General features: G+C 47.7%; 1 protein-coding gene across 10 annotated transcripts in view; it reads right to left on the minus strand.

The window, feature by feature from the left end:
• The window catches only part of dpp6a (dipeptidyl-peptidase 6a), a 144110-nt gene that overhangs the window by 32282 nt on the left and 88529 nt on the right, over positions 1–23299 (minus strand). For 9 of the 10 annotated variants that reach the window (XR_002839710.2, XM_023823622.2, XM_023823626.2 and 6 more), the window contains 2 exons: positions 11286–11400; positions 4350–4448 (listed from right to left, as the gene is read on the minus strand). Coding sequence is in view for 8 of the 10 variants with exons in the window: in XM_023823622.2 (XP_023679390.1) it covers positions 4350–4448; positions 11286–11400 (214 nt within the window). In the remaining 2 variants the exon portion in view is untranslated. Of the gene's footprint in view, positions 1–3596; positions 3617–4349; positions 4449–11285; positions 11401–23299 lie in introns of those variants that run through there. The other variant, XM_023823627.2, reaches the window with a different exon arrangement.

A 23299-nucleotide genomic window follows, 5' to 3' on the forward strand; every position in this document is an offset into this window, starting at 1 on the left:
CACTGTGTTCCCCAGACAAATGTGTGCCATCTGACAGGAAACAATCACGCCGTTTACTGAGCGTGAAATACCCAACCGCTGGAGCGGCGGTGGGGCTCGTTACTGCGTTTCCCCGCGGCGGACGGCAGGATGTCAGAGAGATGAGCATCCTCCACGCAGACATATGGCAGGACCAGAGGCAGCAGACATTAGCATGTAGGCATCGGCGCCCACCCCTGTGCGTTGGTGCTCTAGCTCCGCGCCCCTCTGTGGGGCCCTAGAAGTCCCCCCTCCATGGAAAACCTAGGCTACCAGTAACTCCCTATCCCAGCGTGGCAACTTTTCCTTGCTGTTATCATCTTCTGCACAATATTAACGAATATTCCTGTTTGTGGCTGAGCCTGACATCTGACCACGCAACCTGCATATTCAGCTTCTCCTAGCTTTAGTCGCTTCAGTGGGTTAAGCTACTGTAACAACTAACCGGAGACTGACACCACAGCACTGCCGGCACAAAGCAGCATCGATTAGAAAAGACAAAAGCATTCAGGGTGGCAGTGCTCCCTGAGCCACTAACTGTCAATAGAGAAACACATTCAGTTTGGTCTTTTATTTGCAAGCATTTCCATGTGAACCGGATGTTGTGTGACTTCCCCACTAGGGGGAGCCCTCTGGCTGGAAACAGAGTTAACATCCAGATCCTGTCACAACTGCTCATCATGGCTAATAGGTTCTCAAGCTGCTAGTCATGTGTCTGTTAGTCTAATAATGTTTTTGCTAATCATACATACATGTTCTGAATATGCCACGGACGCTGTACCAAGTCACACGGAATGGATATTTTTCCAGGAATGTGATTCACAGTAACTTACATGTATGTCAGTTATTCATCATTGTGCATGTCAGTACTGCGATGAAAACACAAGCCCAGCATTTCCCCGGTGGTCTGGGTCACATTTCCATAAATCTCTCAGGCTGTTAGCTTTTTCCCTGCCGCGATCTCTTCGGCTGACAGAGTGGACCCTATCAGGGAGGGGATTACACGCACCATTTCCCACAATGCATGTCCACATTTCCCAGTTGCAGGTAAAGGGTCTAGCTGGAAAAGCTGGAGCCTGTTTCGCACATAGCGATTCACATCTTGCTTGGACCACAAACACTCTGAACCACCCCCCCCCCCACACACACACACACACACACACACACACACACACACACACACACACCTCCCCGGCCGTCAGGTAACCGGTGGCAGGGATTTAAATGAACTGTTTGCACCTGCTAACCTTCACTTACCAGGGTCTGAAGCATAAGGAAAATTCAGGTAGATAATAATGACTCAGTTTCATTAGGCTGCCATGTTAAAGGAATGTGCCTCTCACACGTGATATATCCCAAGGGGCTCCTGAGGCTCCCCCAGCCAATTACACATATTACATCAAACGCTGCACTTCATGCTGTGAAGGGGCTTTAACATTTTGGACCTATTAATCATTGGCTAGTTTTCTATACCAATTGATGAGGCTAAGAGCAAACCCAGTCCGACAGCAACCAATCCCAAACTAATAAAAAGGCGATCCGATTGGTAAATGACATTTTGTCATTGGTATCAAACCTGTAGCCCACTATGAAAATAGCCCAACCAAGCCAGCCAGAGAATTTCGACTTCACGGCATTACCAGAATGTGGGGCCAAGCCCTGATTGGTTCATTTTAGACCAATGACATCATCAGCAGGTGACAGCCAGCTAAGCAGCCCTGTCCTGCTCTGTCCTTGAAAGGGCCACCTTTGCTTGAGGGCTCACTGATGCCCAGTAGTTAGCTGAAAAACCTCTGTTTAATATTTAATGATTATTATTATAAAAGCTGCTTCATATTCTGGTTTATTCTGCCTGTTTTGATCCCGCTGATGAGTGAACATATTATACAGATCTAATTTAAGTCTGTATTCAAGGACCATGGCAATCTGCACCCCCAGGTACGCATTAAAAATTTATGGCACATTTATGTTTTAGCACCTCCAGGGATCTGGGCTGGCTTCCTGCCCGCGGCTCTGTGTGTGTGTGTGTGTGTGTGTGTGTGGAGGTTGCACGGTTCCTGCAGTGTCTGCATGGGTTTCCTCCACGTGTTCCTGTGACAGACTGGCACCCCATCCAGCATGTCTCCTGCATTGTGCCCTGTTTTTCTCGGGATGGGTTCCAGATGCACTGTGACCCGTTTTCTGGGTTAGTGCTTAGGGAAGATGGATGGATTATGTTTACCGTTCTCCTTTCTGCCTGCTACAGCACAGGGACACTTCCAGAGTCAAATCAGAGAAACAAACTGCAGATGGAAGCATCCTAAAACACTCACGCTCTGGGAAATCCTCTTTGCTGGCTTGTTGCTCAGTGATTTGGGGAAAGGGCAGAATTCAGCTAGAGACACATATTTGGGGTTGATAACGTGACACTCGCTACCGTCATCACTCTGTCCCTCAGATAAACTGGTGACACTTTTTATAGGCAGCCGTTGGAAGCGAGGGAATCAGAGATAAATGACACACGGACGTGAGCAGCCATAATCGTTTTCCTTCACCCTCTATCTCTCTCATTACATCCGAGATAGAACCATCCTGGCTTAAAGACAGACAGCCAAAATTTCAGATACACCCTTTGTTCCCTCTTGAGTGCTATTCAGCTATTCAGCATCTCTCGCTGGAGTTTTCTGTGATAGCCACGGGGACAACCAAGTTACGAGTTTAAAAAAGCACAGCATATATTAACCATTAAACAGCGACAGATCTCTCAGAAGAACTCTGACACACACCATTAATGACTCCCGCGACAATGCAAGGCAGAGACGCAGAGAAACGCGAGAGGAACGCCTCTCTGTGGATTCATCACAAGCTGCCAGACAACGAAAGGCAGAAACGGTGATAAATTGACGCTGGTTGATGGGCAAGAAAGAGCAGGGGGTGTGTGTGTGTGTGGGGGGGGGGATTACATTGCTCTCAGCTCTCAGATCTAAAAATACATTTTCACCTGTGTCTGGCAAAATGGTGAGCACCAGCAATCCATACCTATACGCTGCCAGCCAGATAAGAAAACCAATAATTTCGATCAGGAATCACTATGTCAGCTCTGCTCTGAGTGTCCATCTACTGTGCTCTAGGTCTTTCCAGAAGCTTCCATTTCGTGGATCCCCCGGAATATTCTAGTGGCAAAGCTATGACAGAGTCACCCTACTCATGTAGAAAATCAATAACTCAGGAGTAATAAAGGAAAAAAGTCATAAATAGCCAAACAGCCTACTTTCTGTTGCTGCTGCAGACGGGACAAGCTCAATATCAGCGACTCAGAAGGTGCATATAAAAAGGGGGAATGAGGAAGAAGCTGCTTACAGCAGCTATTTGAGCCAGTGAAACTGTTATGCCTGGTCAGCTACGGCTCGATCACCCCAGATGATCTATTAGGAATTTTAAATGTCAAACCAGAAATTAAGTGCTCATAAAACTCTGAGTCAGTGTTTGTACTGGCAATGGTAGCATTAGCCTGGTGATTTAGATACCAAAGTGGGGCTTTAACCGCGGGGTGTCCTCCCGGGTGGGGCTTCTCTCCCCCTAAGCAGCCCCGTAATTACCTGCGTATGTGCCGTCGAGGTGAGGTGCCTCCACACCCTCCAAGCCCTAGCAGCCTTCTGAGGACACAGCTGAAGTGAGTGTGAAAAACTGCACAATGAAAAGGGACAATTTCCGCTTTCAACTCGACCGGGCCATGTGTCAGGCTGGGAGCTGTGATAAAGTGAGGGGGAGTGAGGAGCAGGTGGAGTGGGGGGGAGGAGAAGTAGGGGAAATGAGGAGTGGGGGGAGCAAGGAGGAGGAGGGGGAACGGGGAACGACAAGGAGATAAGGAAGAGGGGGAGGGAGGATGAGGAGGAGGGGAAGGAGGAAGAAAAGGAATGAGGATGGAGGAGGGAAGTGAGGAGAAGTAGGGAGAACGAGAGGAGTGACGAGGACAAAGAGGAGGAAGGGGATTGAGGAGGAGAACAAGAATGAGGAGACAGGAGGAAAGGACAATAAAGCTGAGCGATACTCTGGCCCATGGTGCCAGCACTGGTCAGTCACTCCCCAGAGGCATAGACATTTACGTTTGCCATGCATCTTGTATGGAGATCTGAGGGCTCTTTGAATCACCTACCAGCCACGCAGAGATCTGCTGCTTGCACGTACCCTCAAGTTCAGCTTCAACGCCAACGAGGGATTCACTGGTTCACACACAATACACCATGCTCTCTCATTACAGCCCCACTATGACCCAAACACTCATAATTACTCTTAATGACCCACGTCTGCTCGTACCTCACACCTGCCTATGGTGTCTGAACCTCACTCACCGCTAATCCACTTGGCGTCGGGGTCATGGACGTTGAACTCCTTGCTGAAAATGTGCTCCACAGAAACCTTCTGCTTGAGAGCGAGGCTGTCATCCTCACCTGGGGGAACAAGGGAGTTTACGCAAGATAAATGTTTCAGAAGGGCAAAGAGACCCAGGGTGATACCCCGCTGGCATCTCACGGCCTCAGAAAAACACACAGAGTCCAGGAGGCAGGCGCCGTGAAATACCTCATAATACTATCAGCATAGGACGCGCTCCCTCACTGGCTTTCCGCTCCATTTCACCCGTGTGCAATTTCCTGGTACAAACTGCCCTTTGTTTACGCCGTAAGCATCATGTCTTCCTTCTGCAACACTGTTGTTCTGACCCAAAGATCAACTGCAGTGTGTTTCTAAACTGTAGTTCTTCGCAGTCATGCTAATCGACGTCAGACCTTACAACTCTGGAAAAAATTAAGAGACCACTCCATATTTTTTAAAAGTCTGCATTGTTTAATCCTGGTTTAATCCTCGGTCTGCTGGCACAAGGCTACACTGAGCGGCAGGCTGCTTCCAGGCTCAAAGTTTCTACGACAGCAGTACAGAAGAACAAGGTGAAGCAGGAGACACTGGGAATGACCAGAAACCAGCCAGGTAAAGGGCAGAAGCGACTTTCTAATGGCAGAGATGACTATTAACTTTTCTGACAGTTTCTCATGAATCAGATGATGACTTCAAATGACCTTCAAAAGTATTAGGAAATATTAAGTGGTGTGAAGTGCACTGCTAGGACAAGTTTGTATCAGGCTCCTAGAAGCAGGACTGAAGTCCCATAAAGCAAGGAAGCCCTTCATCAATGTGAAACAGAGAAGAGCCAGGATGGTGTTTACAAAAAAAATGTATATTTTACACAGAAGCATACCCATAAGTTGAGAAATGGGTTTGTCAGGGTCAGCACCTATTTGTCTCAGTCTTTCGTCTTCTCCCCGTTTGGCCAGCAGGTGTCGCTGGCCATCCTGTTCTCCCCGTTGTTAGTCTTTAGTGCTCCCCCTGCTTCCCTCAATCAGCTGAGCATGTGGCTACCTATCAACCCCCTCAGTCTTGTGTTCAAATCCCACCTCCTCTGTTTTTGCATTTTTGTAGATTTTGTTCCCGTGTGTTTTGTTTGTATCAGTTTTCTAGTTCTTGTGTTTTGTAACTTGTATTTGGTTTTGGTTTTTGCTTTTGTGTCAGTGATTGTGTTTTTGCCTGTCTTTTATTCCCCAGCGTTAGGTTCGGTTTCCCTGTTTCTGTCAGTTTACTTTTGTGTGCAAAAGTATCTGGTGCACACGCGAAAATATCTCATGCGTACGCGAAAGTTAAATCATTTTATTTTCTTGCACACGTCCCTTCAGGGGCTCCATATGCCACAATTATTGGCACCCCTGGAAATTATAGTGAACACAATGTAACTGAAGCATGTTCCCCATGTAAATTGCACTCCATTTAGTTCATAGGAGTGTGTAGGAACCTTCGAGCTGTAATCCATGACTTCCTGATTAACTAGGGTACAAATATAAGATGACAGAGGCTAAATCCCCTTAGTCATCCATCAACATGGGAAAGATTAAAGAACACACAAACCAAATGAGGGAGAAGTGTGTTGGGAATGGGAATGGGAATGGGTATAAAAAACAAAATAGCTAGACCTGAAAATGCCCATTTCTACTGTTCGGGCAATAATAAAAAGTGGACATCAACCTGCATGGAGGACCCAAGTTTATTTTGCCCCAACATACAGTAAGGAGGATTGTGAGAGCGGCAAAAAAAAATAAAAAATCGACCAGGACATTTTAAATCAAGATTTGGAAACTACAACTGGTTTTCAATGAAAACTGAAATTTATTTCAATGAAATGCTGGATTTTTCAAATTTTTTAAGTATGAGATGAAGCTGCTTCATCAAAAGCTGGATTTTTTCTAACGCTCTTTACAAGGGGTGTAATATTCACTGTCCGGACTCGTGTGGAAACCATCACGGATTCAACTGGATTGACAAGACTTCTGCTGTTACTCCTTTCTGCAAATTACTACACCTGAATCGCTCTGTTGGAAGTTCCAGCTATAAAAACAAATGAACCAATTAACTGATTTCGCACAGCCTGGTTGAAACGATTGGCCTGCCTCCCTGGATGGTGAGAGCTGGGACGAGATCGCCCCCAATCGCTGGAGATGTTTCTCTGACAAGCAGGGATTCTCTCTGGCCACCTTGGGGGTACCTGGCTTGAAGACTTTAATGCCGTGCATCTTTAATTCATGGGTGCTAAGCTAACGAGCCATTTAGGACCCATGAAACTGTAATGAGCATGTGAGACAGTGGAGGCTCGGCGAAATCCCATGTCCCAGCAGGGCTACCAGAAGAACCATTTCTCATTGGGTAGGGAAATGGCACCATGTCGATGCCTCAGCCCAGGGAAGGCATGTGGAAATCAATTACCAGTACCCAATGCCGCTGATGTGTGTTTGCTCAAGAAACCATGGCTCAATTTGGCCATCAGCTAACGTCCGAATAAAGCAGAACACGGCATTCACAGCGTCAGGCACTGTCCATCTGAGGGCTATAGGTAAGAAGCCTAATTAAAAAAAAAAAGAAGCACAGCCAGCAGAACCACACATGTTGTGCGACTTCCATCTACCGTGTGCAGACGCACACTGGGGACTTCGGGTAGGTCCAGGGGGATTCTGGGTCATAATTACATTTCACAGAGCTGTCACATGGTCTGTCAGGCACCTACCATTCGTCAGGAGCTGCAGCTGCACCCGTTTTTCCCAAGCGAGACAGAAAGAAGGATGTGAAAACCAAGGTAACAGCATCGAGTGAGGGATGGGGTCACCCAGAGATTACCCTAAAGCCTTCCCAGGCACCTGAACATGCACAGGTGTACGCATCTGAACAAACATGTGCACAGTCACAAACCAAGGGACACTTCATCTTCCTGGTTCCGAACTGGATAGCGAGATGATATCAAGGTACCCAGAGAGACTCTACACTCACCTAAAGGATTATTAGGAACACCATACTAATACGGTGTTTGACCCCCTTTCGCCTTCAGAACTGCCTTAATTCTACGTGGCATTGATTCAACAAGGTGCTGAAAGCATTCTTTAGAAATGTTGGCCCATATTGATAGGATAGCTTTGGAGATTTGTGGGATGCACATCCAGGGCACGAAGCTCCCGTTCCACCACATCCCAAAGATGCTCTATTGGGTTGAGATCTGGTGACTGTGGGGGCCATTGTAGTACAGTGAACTCATTGTCATGTTCAAGAAACCAATTTGAAATGATTCGAGCTTTGTGACATGGTGCATTATCCTGCTGGAAGTAGCCATCAGAGGATGGGTACATGGTGGTCATAAAGGGATGGACATGGTCAGAAACAATGCTCAGGTAGGCCGTGGCATTTAAACGATGCCCAATTGGCACTAAGGGGCCTAAAGTGTGCCAAGAAAACATCCCCCACACCATTACACCACCACCACCAGCCTGCACAGTGGTAACAAGGCATGATGAATCCATGTTCTCATTCTGTTTATGCCAAATTCTGACTCTACCATTTGAATGTCTCAACAGAAATCGAGACTCATCAGACCAGGCAACATTTTTCCAGTCTTCAACTGTCCAATTTTGGTGAGCTCGTGCAAATTGTAGCCTCTTTTTCCTATTTGTAGTGGAGATTAGTGGTACCCGGTGGGGTCTTCTGCTGTTGTAGCCCATCCGCCTCAAGGTTGTGCGCGTTGTGGCTTCACAAATGCTTTGCTGCATACCTCGGTTGTAACGAGTGCTTATTTCAGTCAAAGTTGCTCTTCTATCAGCTTGAATCAGTCGACCCATTCTCCTCTGACCTCTAGCATCAACAAGGCATTTTCGCCCACAGGACTGCCGCATACTGGATGTTTTTCCCTTTGCACACCATTCTTTGTAAACCCTATTAATGGTTGTGCGTGAAAATCCCAGTAACTGAGCAGATTGTGAAATACTCAGACCGGCCCGTCTGGCACCAACAACCATGCCACGCTCAAAATTGCTTTCCCATTCTGACATTCAGTTTGGAGTTCAGGAGATTGTCTTGACCAGGACCACACCCCTAAATGCATTGAAGCAACTGCCATGTGATTGGTTGATTAGATAATTGCATTAATGAGAAATTGAACAGGTGTTCCTAATAATCCTTTAGGTGAGTGTATATGAACAAAGGCCCTCATGCAAGGTCCCAACTGCCAGATCCAAAGCCAATTCCAGCACCTTGTCAGAATACACAGTCCAGTCATCCAGGTCTCCAATTGAACATGACTGGACAGACGGCCCGGCAGCCCAAGGGTCAGGTGACCATGACGTACGCCAGGCTGGCGACAGTGAGGAGAGGGGCAGCCAGCACACGTCAGTGCTCATGGAGTTAATGACTGAGACGGAGTGTTTCCTCAGCATTGTAAATCCGTCCATTATCTCCCCGACAGCCTGTCATGTTAATTGAGCTGTTGAATAGACAAAGTCATTTAGGTCTGCTCTCCGGCTCAAAGGCAGCGATGTGAATTCAAAGGGCCCAGAGAGACAGAACAGCGAGGCCACAGCACAGCCACCACTTTCAGCTGTTCCTTATTATAGGGCTATTGTGGGGAGTGTATTACAGCCATTTTAATTAGCAGGAATCCTCCTCTTGGATATGCTTAAATAGTGGCATTAGCGAGAACTCAATAAGATGTAAAATGTGTTTATTTTCTAATTTGTGCAAAAAAAAAAAACACACACACAACATTGTCCTTAATTTGGCCAGATGGGCCTTCTTCACAGATTCTGTCTCAGACTGAAGGTAGCGTACCAGGCTGGTGTCCCGGCTGAAAAGCTTTCTGAAGATGCTTGACAATGAAATCCGGATGGGTTGCGCTCCCTCCTCAGGGTATCTTGGTCATTCTGCACCAGTAGGAGGGAGGGCTCTGGCAGACAAGCCACGTCCTACTTACCGGGAGCACAGGTGGGTCTCTGGCGAGAGAGAAAGACAGCAGGCCGGACCGATCGCCTCAATCACCTGCGGCCCTCGGTGGGACAGTTCAGCGTCCTTGATGGCGTGTCATACTGGGAGTTTTCTGGTGAAAGTGCAGTTTGCCCAACCCTCTGGACTAATACTCAGCCCCCAGTCCCTGGCTGAGCCTCCTCGAATATTGGGAGTCGCCTTGGGGATTTGGGAGCAGAGGGCCAGCATGCTGCCGCCTCTCAGAGGCCGGTCCCTCACGTGGTGGTGAGAGCTCAATAAACCAGACGCCGGTTCCGAGGAAGGAGAGGAGCTGTGCGGCCAAACTTGCTTGTTTTTTGGCCCTCTATCGATCCATGCGTCTCATTAATGCTTCTCTGCTCACAATCCAACTGATTTTTCTCCCTGTTACATTGTAATCCCATTAATTCCAGCGGGTGCAACTCCGGCAGCCAAGTGGTGGGTGGTGGGGTGGTGGGGGTTTGTGGGGGTGTGTTTTTCAAGGTGGGGGAGAGGGGGCTCACTGGACAATTCCATATTTGACACACGGTGCCCTTCAGAAATCCCAACAGAAAACAAAGAACCACAAAGTCCTCGCCGTATGAAAATCCACATCACCGTCTCTTATGGGAAAGGCTTTTGTGACATTTTCAGTGGCAGTAAGACAAACGACCTCCTCCCACTACCTGAATGCCCCGCACCCCCACCATTTAACCCGTACGAATATTAACTTGCGGCAGAAATATTCCGCCATTGATTCTGATCATGGCCCATCTGTCACGCCTGCCAGCACTAGGAACGCAGGAAATTCTCTTGAAACGGCGAGTTCATTATATCACAAAAGAAGCAGAGCTCTCTGGCAGAGGCAGGGACCAGCACGCGGCTCTGGGCCTTCGGACTCTAACCACACGAGCTTACTGTGCCAAAGCTTCCAGAAAGCCTCCGTGAAATGCGATGCGGCGTTGATGGCGACAGAAAACGATGAAATGACACGACGAGGCAGTCAGCCACACCTCTGCGAAGGCTTCCGTTTGCTGGAGGCCTCATTTCGAAAGTCGTGAAAAATCCAGCACCATCCATCCATTTATTCGTAAGGTGAGAAAACAACATGACATATTTGAAGGTTATCCCCAACTCAAAAACAAAGAGAAGTCAGATTAACTGATGTCGTAATGGGGATGAGAGCCAATCTCCTGGCAGCCAATCAGATTCCATTCATATTCAAATTCATATATTCCAACAATATGAAATGAACGCTAACAGACGCTATGTCTCACCCCTTTGGAGTAGTGTAAGTGCTTTTGCAGTTACTCACAACGTAAAGCAACGCCTTGCGTTAGATCTTACATAATAGAAACTATACCTTGTACTTCACAAAGAATTCAAACATCAAGGCTGTAGCTGATCCAAGGTCCCGCCTGCCGTTGACAGAGTACGGCGATAGTTATTTGTTCGTAATCCTTAATGTGCGCGTCTCGGGGAAACGCGATGCTCCATCACCTCCAGGGTGAAGATATTACAAAACTTCACTGTTCAGAGCTGACAGACACCACACTGCCCCACAGTCAGCTGACGAAACAGGAGCGCAACCCTCAGCAAGAGTGTCTGATAACTATCGATCCAATTAATGCCACACCCCACTTTGGCATTTACCCACGTCCCCTGGCGCTTCCTCTGAATGCAGCACTCATTGGCAGTCTTGTGATGGGACTTGCTTGATAGCCCTTTGCACCTCCCAACTGTGATCTCCACCTCCCCCCCCATAACATTTTTTTCGCATAATTTGTGAAGGTCAAAAAAGCAGCTTTAGATGTGGAGAAAACGATGGAGCGAGAAGTTGCCATGATATTACCGAATAAAATTAGACTGAAATCACAAGTAAAGTGCGCAGCTGGGCTAACAGGTAGCAGGAGTGAAAGAGGCCGGCTGGGCGTTGACCCTAACCATACCTGGAGTCAGCAGGATGACAGAGGTGACTATCAGGGAGCAGATAACCAGGATGACGAGCAGGGCGATGGCGATTCCCTTCCAGTTCCGCTGTGGGGGGTTGCTGCCCACCAGCTCCTGTGAGGACACAAAATACCAAAGTGCTTCATGTTGGGGCATCACGGGTCACATGGGCCATTATTCCCAGCAGACGTGGGTCCACTCCCAACCATCAAAATATCACTGTGCCATTGGGAGGTGGAGTAAAAACGTAAACTGAGGAATGCTGATTAACACAGCGAAATGCAGAGATTCTGCCTGATGTAACTGCTGGAAGCTAAGGGTTTATGAGCCAGACTTGTTTTTGCTTGCGCCCACACTAGGGTGTGCTAAAAGTATGCAGCTGTGATATATATAACCCTGTTTGTGCACTAAAATGAAACCCTCCGTTGTTCCCCTATAGGCTTCTCAACTTTGACATACTCTATATGGACAAAAGTATTGGGGCACCTGGCCATTACACCTATAGGAACTTTTATGACATCCCATTCCCATAGGTATCAATATGGAGTCGGTCCCCCATTGCAGCTATAACAGCAGCCACTATTCTGGGAAGGCTTTCCACAAGTTTGTGTGTGTTGAGGAATTTTTGCCCGTTCATCTAGAAGAACATTTGTGAGGTCAGGCACTGATGATGGACATGAAGGTCTGGCTGGCAATCTCAGTTGTAGTTCACCCCAAAGATGTTCGGTGGGGTTGAGGTCAGGGTTCTGTGTGGGCCAGTCAAGTTCTTCTAGACCAAAGTCACCCAGTCATGCCTTTATGGACCTTGCTATTGTGCCGTAGGGAAGAGTCATGCTGAAACAGAAAAGGGCTTTCCCCAAACTGTTCTCACAATGTTGGAAGCATACAATTGTCCAAAATGTCTTGGTATGCTGAAGCATTATGAGTTTCCTTCACTGGAGCTAAGGGGCCTAACCCAACCGCTGAAAAACAACAACATACCATTATCCCTCCTCCACCAAACTTTACAGTTGGCACAATGTAGTCAGGCAGGTAACGTTCTCCTGGTGTCTGCCAAACCCAGACTCATCCATCAGACTGCCAGACAGAGAAGCTTGATTCATCACTCCACAGAACATGTTTCCACTGCTCCAGTGTCCAGTGGCAGAGTGCTTTACACCACTCCATCCACCGCTTGCCATTGTGCTCGGTGCTGTGAGGCTTATATGCAGCTGCTTGGCCATGGATGCCCATTCCATGAAGCTCCCAGAGCACAGATTTCATGCAGGGGTTAATGCCAGAGGAAGTTTGGAACTCTACAGTTACTGAGTCAACAGCACATAGGCGACTTTTACATACTATGCGCCTCAGCACTTGGCAACCGCTCTCTTTACAGTACATGGTCTGCCATTTTGTGCCTGTGTTTCTGTTGTTTCTAAATGTTTCCATTTTGCAATAATACCACTTACAATTGGTCGTGGAATATCTAGCAGGGAAGAAATTTCACAAACTGACTTATTGCAAAGGCGGTATTCTATGACAGTACCGTGCTTGAATTCACCGAGCTCCTCAGAACAACCCATTATTTCACAAGTATTTGTAAACCCAACTGCATGGCTAGGTGTTTGAATTAATACATCTGTGGCAATGGGTCTGATTGAAACACCTGAATTCAATGATTATGAAGTGTGTCCCAGTACTTTTGTCCATACAGTATAGTGTAGTAAAATTTTGCTCAGGTGCAACACTATAAGATAGCATTTGCTACAAAGTTGTAGACAGTATTTTCTCAGAATTATGTAGTAATCTAACTCCTCCTGCCTCGAGAATTTCTTCTGTGCTCAATGCCTCCAAGCTCCCTGCCAGACAGCAAAAACGTGGACTGTCTGCTGGTCCGCGAGGACCAGACTGGGAAACACTGGTCTACATGAATGCCAGCCTTGGCCATAAGCTCCCCTAGCTCCACACATCAGCACGTTAGCTTCACTGCTGTCAAACACTGTTTGGTCTTCGGGCTTGGCAGCAATTGGCAGGAGCCTCCTGACCATGTCTTCACCATTTCAAACAAACAAAATGCACAAAAACACTCCCTCTTCAGTTTTTCATTGTCTCCAGTGATGAAGACATGTGATGTCTGGGACTTTCAAACATCAGGCCTCAGACACGAACCTTTGTGAGTTCAATGGTACACAAAGCTGAAAGAGAGGCAACTTTTAATTAGCTTAAGCAAAATAAAAAATAAATGCATTCAGTCCAGAGGATCCCCAGTGAGAGCCCAGCAGCTCGGCGTTAATGAATGTAGGATAATAGGGACAATGTGATACTGTGTGTGGTGTGCGGTGAAGCTTTTTAAGTACCCAGCTTTTAGCAACCATTCCATACTAATTTAATGGAAATGCAGAGATCATTAGCCGTATGATAACAGCAGGAGAAACTATTTACTGTGACTCCCATTACAAATCCCATTAAGTGGACTGTCCTCCAATGGCCCACCGTCCTCTGATCTGAACGGGACTTGAACCCAAAGCCAGCGGTGGGGCCTGCTGTTAGCTAGATCACTAAAGGGTTCAGATGTCATCCAGCACCAAGAAAGCCGGCAGCGCGGGACGTTAGATGGGGGAGTGCTTTGATGTTAATGAGCCAGGACATGAATGCAGAGTTGAAGCAGACCACTGACTGTGGTCTATTTACTTCTTATTTGTTTATTTGTTAGCTGTTTTGTGTTGGGTGTATCTTAACAAATAAAGGTATCGGATAACATAGGCATGACAATAAGAGGCCACATGCATGGGGATTGGGTTAAACAGCCGGATGGGAACTGTGGATCAGTATCTGAGAGCAGAACCTTTCTGGAGCATCGGTGCCCGGATGCGGACCATGCAGGAGCCTTCGGGGCATGTTGTGTGGTGGGGGGGCAAAGTTCTCCAAACTTCTACTGCAAGCCTGAGATTGAGAAGACACTTGGTACAACTGCACCGACCTTTTAATGGGGATTCTTGCCACAAAAAAAGCAATTTCGCTCAAGCAGCCTCGTTACCCCTGCGGTCGTTACGGTGTGTCCTTCGGCAAAGGACAGCCGGGGCTGTCGTAAAACACGCCATCGACACAGGTCACGCCTCACTGTGGGGTCCAAAGAGAACCACAAGGTAGAACAGCAATTACTGCCGATCCTCAAATGGTTCGTTACCATACCAAGGAGCGGAGATAAGCAGTGGTGTTCACCACAGACGAGCAGAGATGGAGGAGGGACAAGGTGCGCTTTATTACAGCCTGAAACAGAGAGAGCGAAAGGAATCGATAAAGGCAGACAGGTGCCAAGTGAGTAACCCCGTGAAATACTGAACTGCCAACGGGGTGCTATCATTTTCCGGGGGATCTCGTCAATTTGCAGAGGCTCGCAGGGTAGGGGGAAGCGATGATCAAATGCGGATCACGTCTTGTTTATAAAACATAGCGTGACCAAAACCACGTGAAATCCTGTCCTTCATAGTTACACGTGTGTGTACTGGGGAGGGTGAAAGGACTTAATGGTTGGCCATGCAAGTGAAAATGACACACCCCTGTACTTCCACAATGAGACACAATGCCCACATCCCTATGAAGTTAATATTGGGGGGGGGGGGGGGGGTTCACCAACCAAACCAAACGGTCTGTCACTTCCAGTTATGCATTGGGGCGTTTCAATGGAGATCATTATAAAAAAGCACATTTGTGTTCAATAAAAAAGGTGGCGGATGAGATGGGTGGCGGGGAAGCCACCCCCAAGGAGCATTATTAGTACAAGGGACGCTGCTTCCAGGGAATAACCCCTGTGAAGGTCTAGGAGCCCGTCTTTGAGCACGTAACGGATGTAGGATCATTCATTCTGGGTCACCCGAGTGTGAGGATCTCACATAACCAGGGGCTTCAATCAGAATTAGGTCCACCATGCTGACCCCCCACATGATGGGCTGAGCTCAGCCTCTTCCCCGTACAGACTGCGAGATCTGGAGGGAGATGAAACGGCCGAGAATGGAAGGGGAAAAAAAATCATCTCAGGAACGAGGAGGCAGGACATAATGACCCCTTAGCGGCAGAAATGAAGATTTAAGGAGAGATTAAGGAAGACAATGAAAGCTGCAGTGTAAGCTGAATGTGCTCCCAGTAAAGTGTGCGTCGGTGGCCCAGGACGCAGAGAACAGGCCACGATTCACGGGATTTACAGTCACCGGGACCCGGTCTGGTTTTCCGGACTGGAACAGCACAAACCCGATTTTACGGTTCCAGAGTGGGATCAGCATAAGCGCTGGATAAATTGTGAGCATTTTATGAAAGCGGATGCAATTTTACGCTTTGGTACCGTGCGGATAAATGGAATTCCCCTCGTCTGATGGGGAAACACGGGAGGCGGGGCCATTCACATTATGGGGCGGATCGACCCACTGAGCTTCTCGGGGTCTGCGATGTCCACATCGCAGCTTTCTTCACAGACACCTAAGGCTCCTCCAGTGAAGGAGTAAAGATGTACAGATGGAAGATGTGCTTCTGGGCGAATCAGGGCGAAGTCTACAGAATAGCAGCTGGGGGGCTTTCGGAGGGGCGTATACGTGAGCAGAGCCAATGGGAGATTGAAATACCAGAGTTCAATGTACTAACATACCAGCAGGTGGCCTACCAGGTATGAAGGCAAAATCCCTGATGGAGGACTTCTGTTGAACCACTAAGTATTTAATCAACACTCCTTCAGGAAATGCCCAGCTGTACACAATTTGTACACTAATATAGGACATTAATATTAGAATATTACATGAAATTAAATGATTATGTCTGTGAAAATGGTCCCTCGTTGTAATCCTACCTAGGGTCTTATAGGATCCAGATAAATTAAGATCAATTAAGAGCCTGATTGAGAGAAAACATTATTTTACGATTAGAGGGCACTGAATCTCCCTGTTGAATGGAGACAGGAATCCCAAGGTCCCCTAAATAAGACCATAGAATTTCACAGGGACACTTTGAAATGTGTGATGGGGGTGGACTCTCCTATCCTCAAACCAGCAGTAACCACTTTGGGAATGATAGGGATTAAAACCTTCAATATAACCTGTTTAGTTCAGAAGGACTCACAGAAAAGCGGTTTTGAAATAACTGTTTTTTTTCCCCCAGTCAGAACTACAAGCCTTTAGTTCCATGTGAATCGAGGTCTGTGAGCCCAATTGTCTCCAAGAAAACAATCCTATTTTCAGCACATCGACTCTTTCATTTATGCCCCATCCTATCACAGCTGGGATTTTCACCAGAGGCCTTTCCATTTCCTTCATCTGCTTCCTCCACCTTCTGGCAATTTCCATGAGCTCCCCCCAGCCTCGGGAGCTTCAAGACGCAAGACGCCTCTTAACCCCACTTCAGCTTGTCCCGATCTGGATCCTACACTGAATTTCGATCCAGATGAGGCATCTCCTGGTGATGCCGTGTTGTTCACAGGAAATGCAACATGTTGTTCAATTAACGGCTCAATCAAGCCTAATTAAGCTGGGCCAGAAAACGAGTAGTGTACACAGCGGGAACCCAGGACAGGGCTCAGAAAACAGAGTAATTATCACAGACAGACAAGATGTGATTTGCATAAAGACCAGTGCTTATCTTTGAGGTATGAGGGTCAGGCACAATGTGAATGGCATTCTGGGATGGAGATGGTTCTTGACTATGGGCTGTTTGCAACAGATAGTTAATGGTTCGTTAAATGCATGGGGGGGGGGGGCACAGCTCGGCTGCTTCCCTGACTCTGACAGCTTTAACCTGCAAGGAGAGTCCATTACTTCAACATTTTTTAATTTCTACTCAAATGACTCAATGGCCTGTCGCACAAATACCAGCTTAATTTTACCCTGAGGTATGATTTATTAATTATAAGACGTGTAACTAATTACGTAAAATACTTATGCCATGCCATTCAGACATTTGTTAAGATAAATAAACCTCAAAAGCAAAATCATGCTGCCTAATGATAATGTTGCTTCTTAAGATGTATAATCTCACCGATTGGTTTGATGCTTATTTTCTTAGTAGTAAACTATTTAAGTGCTGGAGAGTCATTGGAAATTCACAAGGATTGCTTGCTTGAGGCTGAAGAAAGCTGTGCATCTGGAAAGCTGAATTCACAGTGGATGGTGATCCTCGTGTCCCTGATGCATCATGCGAAGAAGGTGGAGGGGTGGCGTTCAGTCTCGGTCAGCGTTCCTGGGTGTCTGGCTACCGTCCGTGACCATAAGAATCTTTGGTCATTTCTGTAAAATTAACGGTGGCAAAACAGGTGGCTTGCCTTCTGTGAGGATGGCGGAAACCATGGCGATTTTCCAAGTGACCAGGAACCATTGAGCTCCCCCGTACCACATGCAGCACTGGACCAATTACACTGCACTTTAAGAGCCTGCCCACCTGCCTGTCCACGAGCCACATTGCAATTATCATGGTGATTAGGAGGATTACCGCCACCGTCATGTTGGGTTAATTAACCGCCGATTAGACAGGGGGTGAGAGTGAAGGGAGCTCAGAGTGGGGTCGGGGGATGGCCAGGAGAGGACATCAGTAAACTTCAACACAAGAAAAAAGGACAAGAGAATGGAGATAAAAAGCTAAAGGAAGATCGATTGGAGCATTAGAAAAGCCGGAAAGAAAATGTGTAGCGATAGCATCTCATTCTTTGATCTGGGGCGATGTGTTTATGCCGGCCCACTCCAGAAAAGCTTATACAATATTAAAGAGAAGAGCTCTACATATGGGTGGTCTGCTCTCCCCCAAGCGGGTGTCCAGGAGACGGTCATGTGGCCCACACAAGCTTCCTCCTTCTCATTTATTTGTGTACTTTTCATCCTCTGTTTTCTGCGCCCCACCCCATTTCAGATTGCCAGTTCTGTGGTCCCCCACCGGAGAACGTGGACGGAGCTGATTTAGCCTCCGCCCGGGAGGGGGGGGGGGGGGGCGCGGGAGAGGCTGCCGGATTCCGGATCCATCATGAAACTTAAGAAACAGCAAATCTAAAAATCCATTTGTTCTGTCCAAGACACACATTTTTATATATTTATCCCGAGCTGTGCATGATTAATGAGGCAGTCAGAGGAAAGCTGCAGAGGAGAAGCCGAATGGGGGTTGAAGATCTCGACTCATACCTCAGCTCTGACACGTGGGGAAATGGTGGGACTGGCTGTCGCATCCCAGGAGCCACCAGGGTCTCGCTACTAGGGACGCGCTACAAGGGGTCAGCAGCGAGGTCATCACAGAGCCAGCAAACCCCACAGCTGGCCACCCGCTGCCATGTCATTTCTGAACCACAGGATTTTAATGTTGCGTGACATTATTGGGAGGGGGGGTTCGGGGGGGTTATCAGTCATGTTTGTGAAACTAAACAACGCTGATGGTATGACAGGGCTCATTCGGGGAAGGAGAGGAGAGATACCATCTGGGTTCATCTCCGATCTCACCGGGGGCATTTATCATTCTCACGTTAAGCCCTCCATCCGACTCGCAGTTAGATAAAAAACGAACCAGATCCATCCGGGAGACCAGAGAGTCCCAGTACACCCTCCTCTGGTACACAGGGGTGGCACAATAAACCCACAGGGGGGGCGATGACAGTAAGCAGAAACCTCTACACTGTCTACAGTCACTGTCCTGCTCGTTTCTCCGTAAAATCCAACATGACCAAATTTACGGCTTTTGCGGATCATTTTTTGGGGTTGGTGGGGCCCATTCGGAGCTGGTGCGCAGTACTCTCACAGTCTGGTGGATGAGGGGCTGACTGACGCCTAACACAGGATTCCGCTTTGCCTCCCTTTTCAAGTCGCACTCTGTTCCTCTTTCAGAGATGACTGCACTAATGGGTGGGACCGCCAATCCTCCTCCGTTGTGGCCGCCGTGCCTGTGTTATGTAAAGGAGCAGCACGCTCTTTTGTGATCTGCGTTCTTACCCAGCCGCTTCCTTCCCCACTCACCATAATTTCAGTGCCAGCGAGTAGATTCAGAGCAATCTGAACAATATCAGCGCTCCTCAGCTGCATCTGGACGAGCTGCAGGCCTGAGAGCAAAACGGATTAACGAAATCTCACTTCCCCCTGTTCACAATTGAGAAACAGCCCCACCCATCCCCACCCTCCCTCTCACACACCATGATCACCCCACGCAGCCACAGTCCCTCAGTTCTCCCTCCTACACCCCAAATCACTCCATCAATCTGTTCTGTTGGATTTTATGGAGAAATCATTCATCTCCATTCATCTCACCACCATGAAAGTTACACACCATACAAATTTAGCATAACAACTAAACAATGGTCGAAATAACAATGTAACAGTGCTGCAAGTTCCTGAAGATGGCAAATGTCTCCATTCAGCTCACTGTTTGATAGGCGAGTTCTCATGTCCTCTCGGATGTTTTCAACAATAATCAATAATAAGTGAAAAATACATTCTGATACTAATAAGGCAGCTAATGAATCCTGTTGCACAGCGGTAAACATGGTGGAGAACACGGCTTACCGTGATGGGGGGTGTGCCCACCACTCAGGAGATGGGCTTTGGGTGATACAGCTTTCAAACACATCTCAGAATCAAATAACGCCAAAGTCCTGTAATAAAACAGCACCTGCTGCGGGTCCATTTCATTTCATTTGTTCCAATCTTGGTATGACCTTCTGAAATAAATCCATAGAAATAAAACCTGGTTCATTTTTCTGAGGCTGCGCACCCAAACCTTCTCCTCTATGCCTTCGCATGAAGAAAAAAAACGGGGGGGACCTGAGTTTCGGATTATTTCAGTTCTCCATTCAGGAAACCACAGATGAGTTTCAACCTAATCCCAGCTAAATACATAAATAACCAGATATGAGAAAAAAAACAAATAATCCTATTTCAAAAAGGTATATATTTTTCAAAATCATGCCCTCCTGCTTGCCGGTGATAAAATGATTACACAAAGAGGCTATTTTGGTATTTTCGTTACGTTCGGTATTTCCTAAAGTCGATTAACGCATAAATACAATAACAAAGCCCCAGCTATAGCTGCAATACCCTGAAACTACAGCGCTAAGGCAGAAGTATGACCATCCCATCCAACCATCAGGGCTGATGTAAGCTCCACCAAGCCAGTGCTGAAAACAATTCTCTTCTCCCTAAATAAGTAATGTTGCCCTGCACTCGTCCTCCATGACACACCAGCTCCACCCGCCGTCTCAGAATCTGCCTCTCCCATCCCCATCGCCTTATGTGAAGGTGGCTGTGTGGGCTGAGCGGCTCTGCCAGAGCCATATAGCGGCAGAGCCCTGCCATTAGCAGCTATGCATCAGCCTGCATTCAAGGCCTTGGGCCTCCTCTGGATTCGCAGGGGTGTTAAGTTACGTAGCCAACGCTCCCCTTCATGAAACGCCATCACATCCCGAGTGGCACCACTCAGAAACTCATTACGCAGCTTGTCGTTAAGTCGGCACATTATTTACTGTTTAAAGGCTTTAGCAGCTGTAATGGGAGCGTGAGCACGTCATCTGAATGATAGAACACAGGAGCTCAGCTACAGGAAAGGCCAGACATGAAACCCCTGTATCCCGCAGCATCATTTGGGGATTAGTCATTCTAAGTTTACAAGTTTCCAGCACAATACTGCGGACTGCATCCCCTCCCTCATCCAATATGCTAACTTGGTTTAGCCGAAGAATGAGACACTGGTGTTTATTATAAAGGAACAGTCAGAATTCATTTTTAAAACCTGTTTAACCCCAAATCAGAAAACAATCTGTGACGCCAAGCACGGAGAATGAAATGTTAATAAAAAATGACAGCGATGGGGGCAGAATTCAGGGGAGTGGAGCTACGACGAGGGAAAATCGATCACGTCAGAAACAAAACAAACAGCCGGCGCAGCCCTCAGGCCTCCATTATTGACAGTTTGTCAGACCCATTACGCTGCCGAAGCCTCGCACGCTCGCTTGCATTTTTTTCACGCCTGTTCTCATGGCAACCGCACTAAGACTTCGCTAGTACTCGCGGCCCGCTGGCTGATGCAGATTTAATCGTCTTTATCACCCCGCGTTCTGCGTACGTTTCATAGCCGTCTATGACAACTCGCAACCCCCCCCCCACCTCCCAACATGCAAAACAGGTAAAATTATTCATGCCTTTTTGCATAGCGTGGACTCGATTTCGATGATGGGCCCTCAGGCTGTTTATGTTGATTTCCGTTATCGTCAAGTTTTTTCTTCACATTGCAACAATGTCAGAAATGCATAAGCAAGGCCTGCGTATGTGATCGTGAACTGGAGGCACATGAGGAGCCGTGATAAGCCGAGGTGACGGTGGGAAGGCCAATGTGAAGGTCACATTCCAGCTTTGTCATTCTTGCTTCGGCAAACTAAAGGCCTAGTCTTTCGAAAAGCCAAACCAGAGCTCATACAGAGCCAGGCCTCATCATTGGCTAGGTCCTCCAGACAAAACACAGCCCTGCAAGTGACCAATGGGACTTCAGCTACTGAACCAGCTGAGGGTGCAAGCTGGCGGGAACTCGCTCCGCTAACAGCCTTGCCTCATTACCGCCTTCAATGCATCCTTCAATATATCCATCTGTCTCCCTGCTGTGGGAACAGTCTGCTGAAAATTACTGTTCTCAGTTGGCTTTCAGACACTATGTGACACCCTAATTGTAGATACAGTGCCTTGCTCCTCCCCCCCCCCCCCCCCCAAAGTTTCTTTTTAACCTTCCTGTAAGAGTTCTTACCATCCGTTCGCCTTTCAACCACTTATCCTGGCCTGGTTACATGATTGGGTCACACAATAGCTGGGATGACAGCTATTTCCTCTCCTATTTTCTCTATTTTGCCCATTTCTGTGCTTGCATCCATCCATCCATCCATTCATAAATCCAGCTATCCATCCATCCATTCTTGACAAAATTAATACAAAATGTCCCCTGTTTCAGGTTAATTCACCAAGGGCTGCTACATTGTTACTTTTTATAAAAATGAACAAAGCAGCCATAGAATCCATAGCCACGGCGATGCAGAGTGTCCCACCTCCCGACCCCCCACCATTACTGTTGCGAGAGAAGACATGACGCAGTAACCCCGCTCCTCAGATCTGAGCCCCAGATCAGACACGATGCTCATGGATGGGGCTGTTCTGAGCTGCACTGAGATCAATGTCTCACCCTGCCGCTAGTCTCCTCCATCCCACTCACCATTTTTCATGCCAGCAATTATTTTATGTTAAAACATTACATTACTATAGCTACTAATAGCTCGTTCTGTCAAGTAATTCTCCAGGAGTCATGCTGCAAAGCAGCCCATCCTCACCCACACGCTTTGCTGGACGGTCGGACTCAAAGGTACAGACATAAAGCTACTGGGGTTTTTTGGACGTTTCCCCACATTTTGCGTTTGGCGGGGGGGGGGGGAGGGGCTTGCTGACAATGAATAGCACTCCTGCAAAGATCGTGCAAGGTCGTGTGTCTTTGCGGAGGCTCTTGTGAGTAGGGCCCGGGGATACGTAAAATTTGAGGTGACACACAAATGCCATGGTCTAGGAAGAATGCTGCTGTACAAGAACAAAGGGCGTGTGAAGAGTGAACATCTTATGATCCCACAGATGGATGAGGGAGGAGCAGGGGAAGGAGATCTTACCTGATAGATATGGAAATGGGAGCAAACCAGATTTAGCCCTTCTCTGACGATGCCATCCTGTGTGGTCACAGTGCGAAGGAAGCACCACAGGCGACAGACGCAGCGTCTGATCCGTTAGTCACACAAGTCCAAACTGATTAAGGAAAAGGAAATTCCCTAGCAGCCAAACCCAGATCTGTGTACCCCAGTCTACAGTGTCATCATCCCCACCTCCCATTTCCTCTGCTGTGGAGCAGAGCGCGGAGCCAGCGAGCGCGGTGGGGTCAGGCCGCGGTGGACAGGGGACGCGTGTCCATTAAGCCATTGCCTCGCATTAGTACGAGCGGGAAGCCGGCTATGTCAATAAGTGACGGCCACAGGAGCTGCTCAAACCATGGTGCTCAGCAGGGGAAC

Source organism: Paramormyrops kingsleyae, chromosome 1, assembly GCF_048594095.1.
Source record: "Paramormyrops kingsleyae isolate MSU_618 chromosome 1, PKINGS_0.4, whole genome shotgun sequence".
Taxonomy (NCBI): Eukaryota; Metazoa; Chordata; class Actinopteri; order Osteoglossiformes; family Mormyridae; genus Paramormyrops; species Paramormyrops kingsleyae.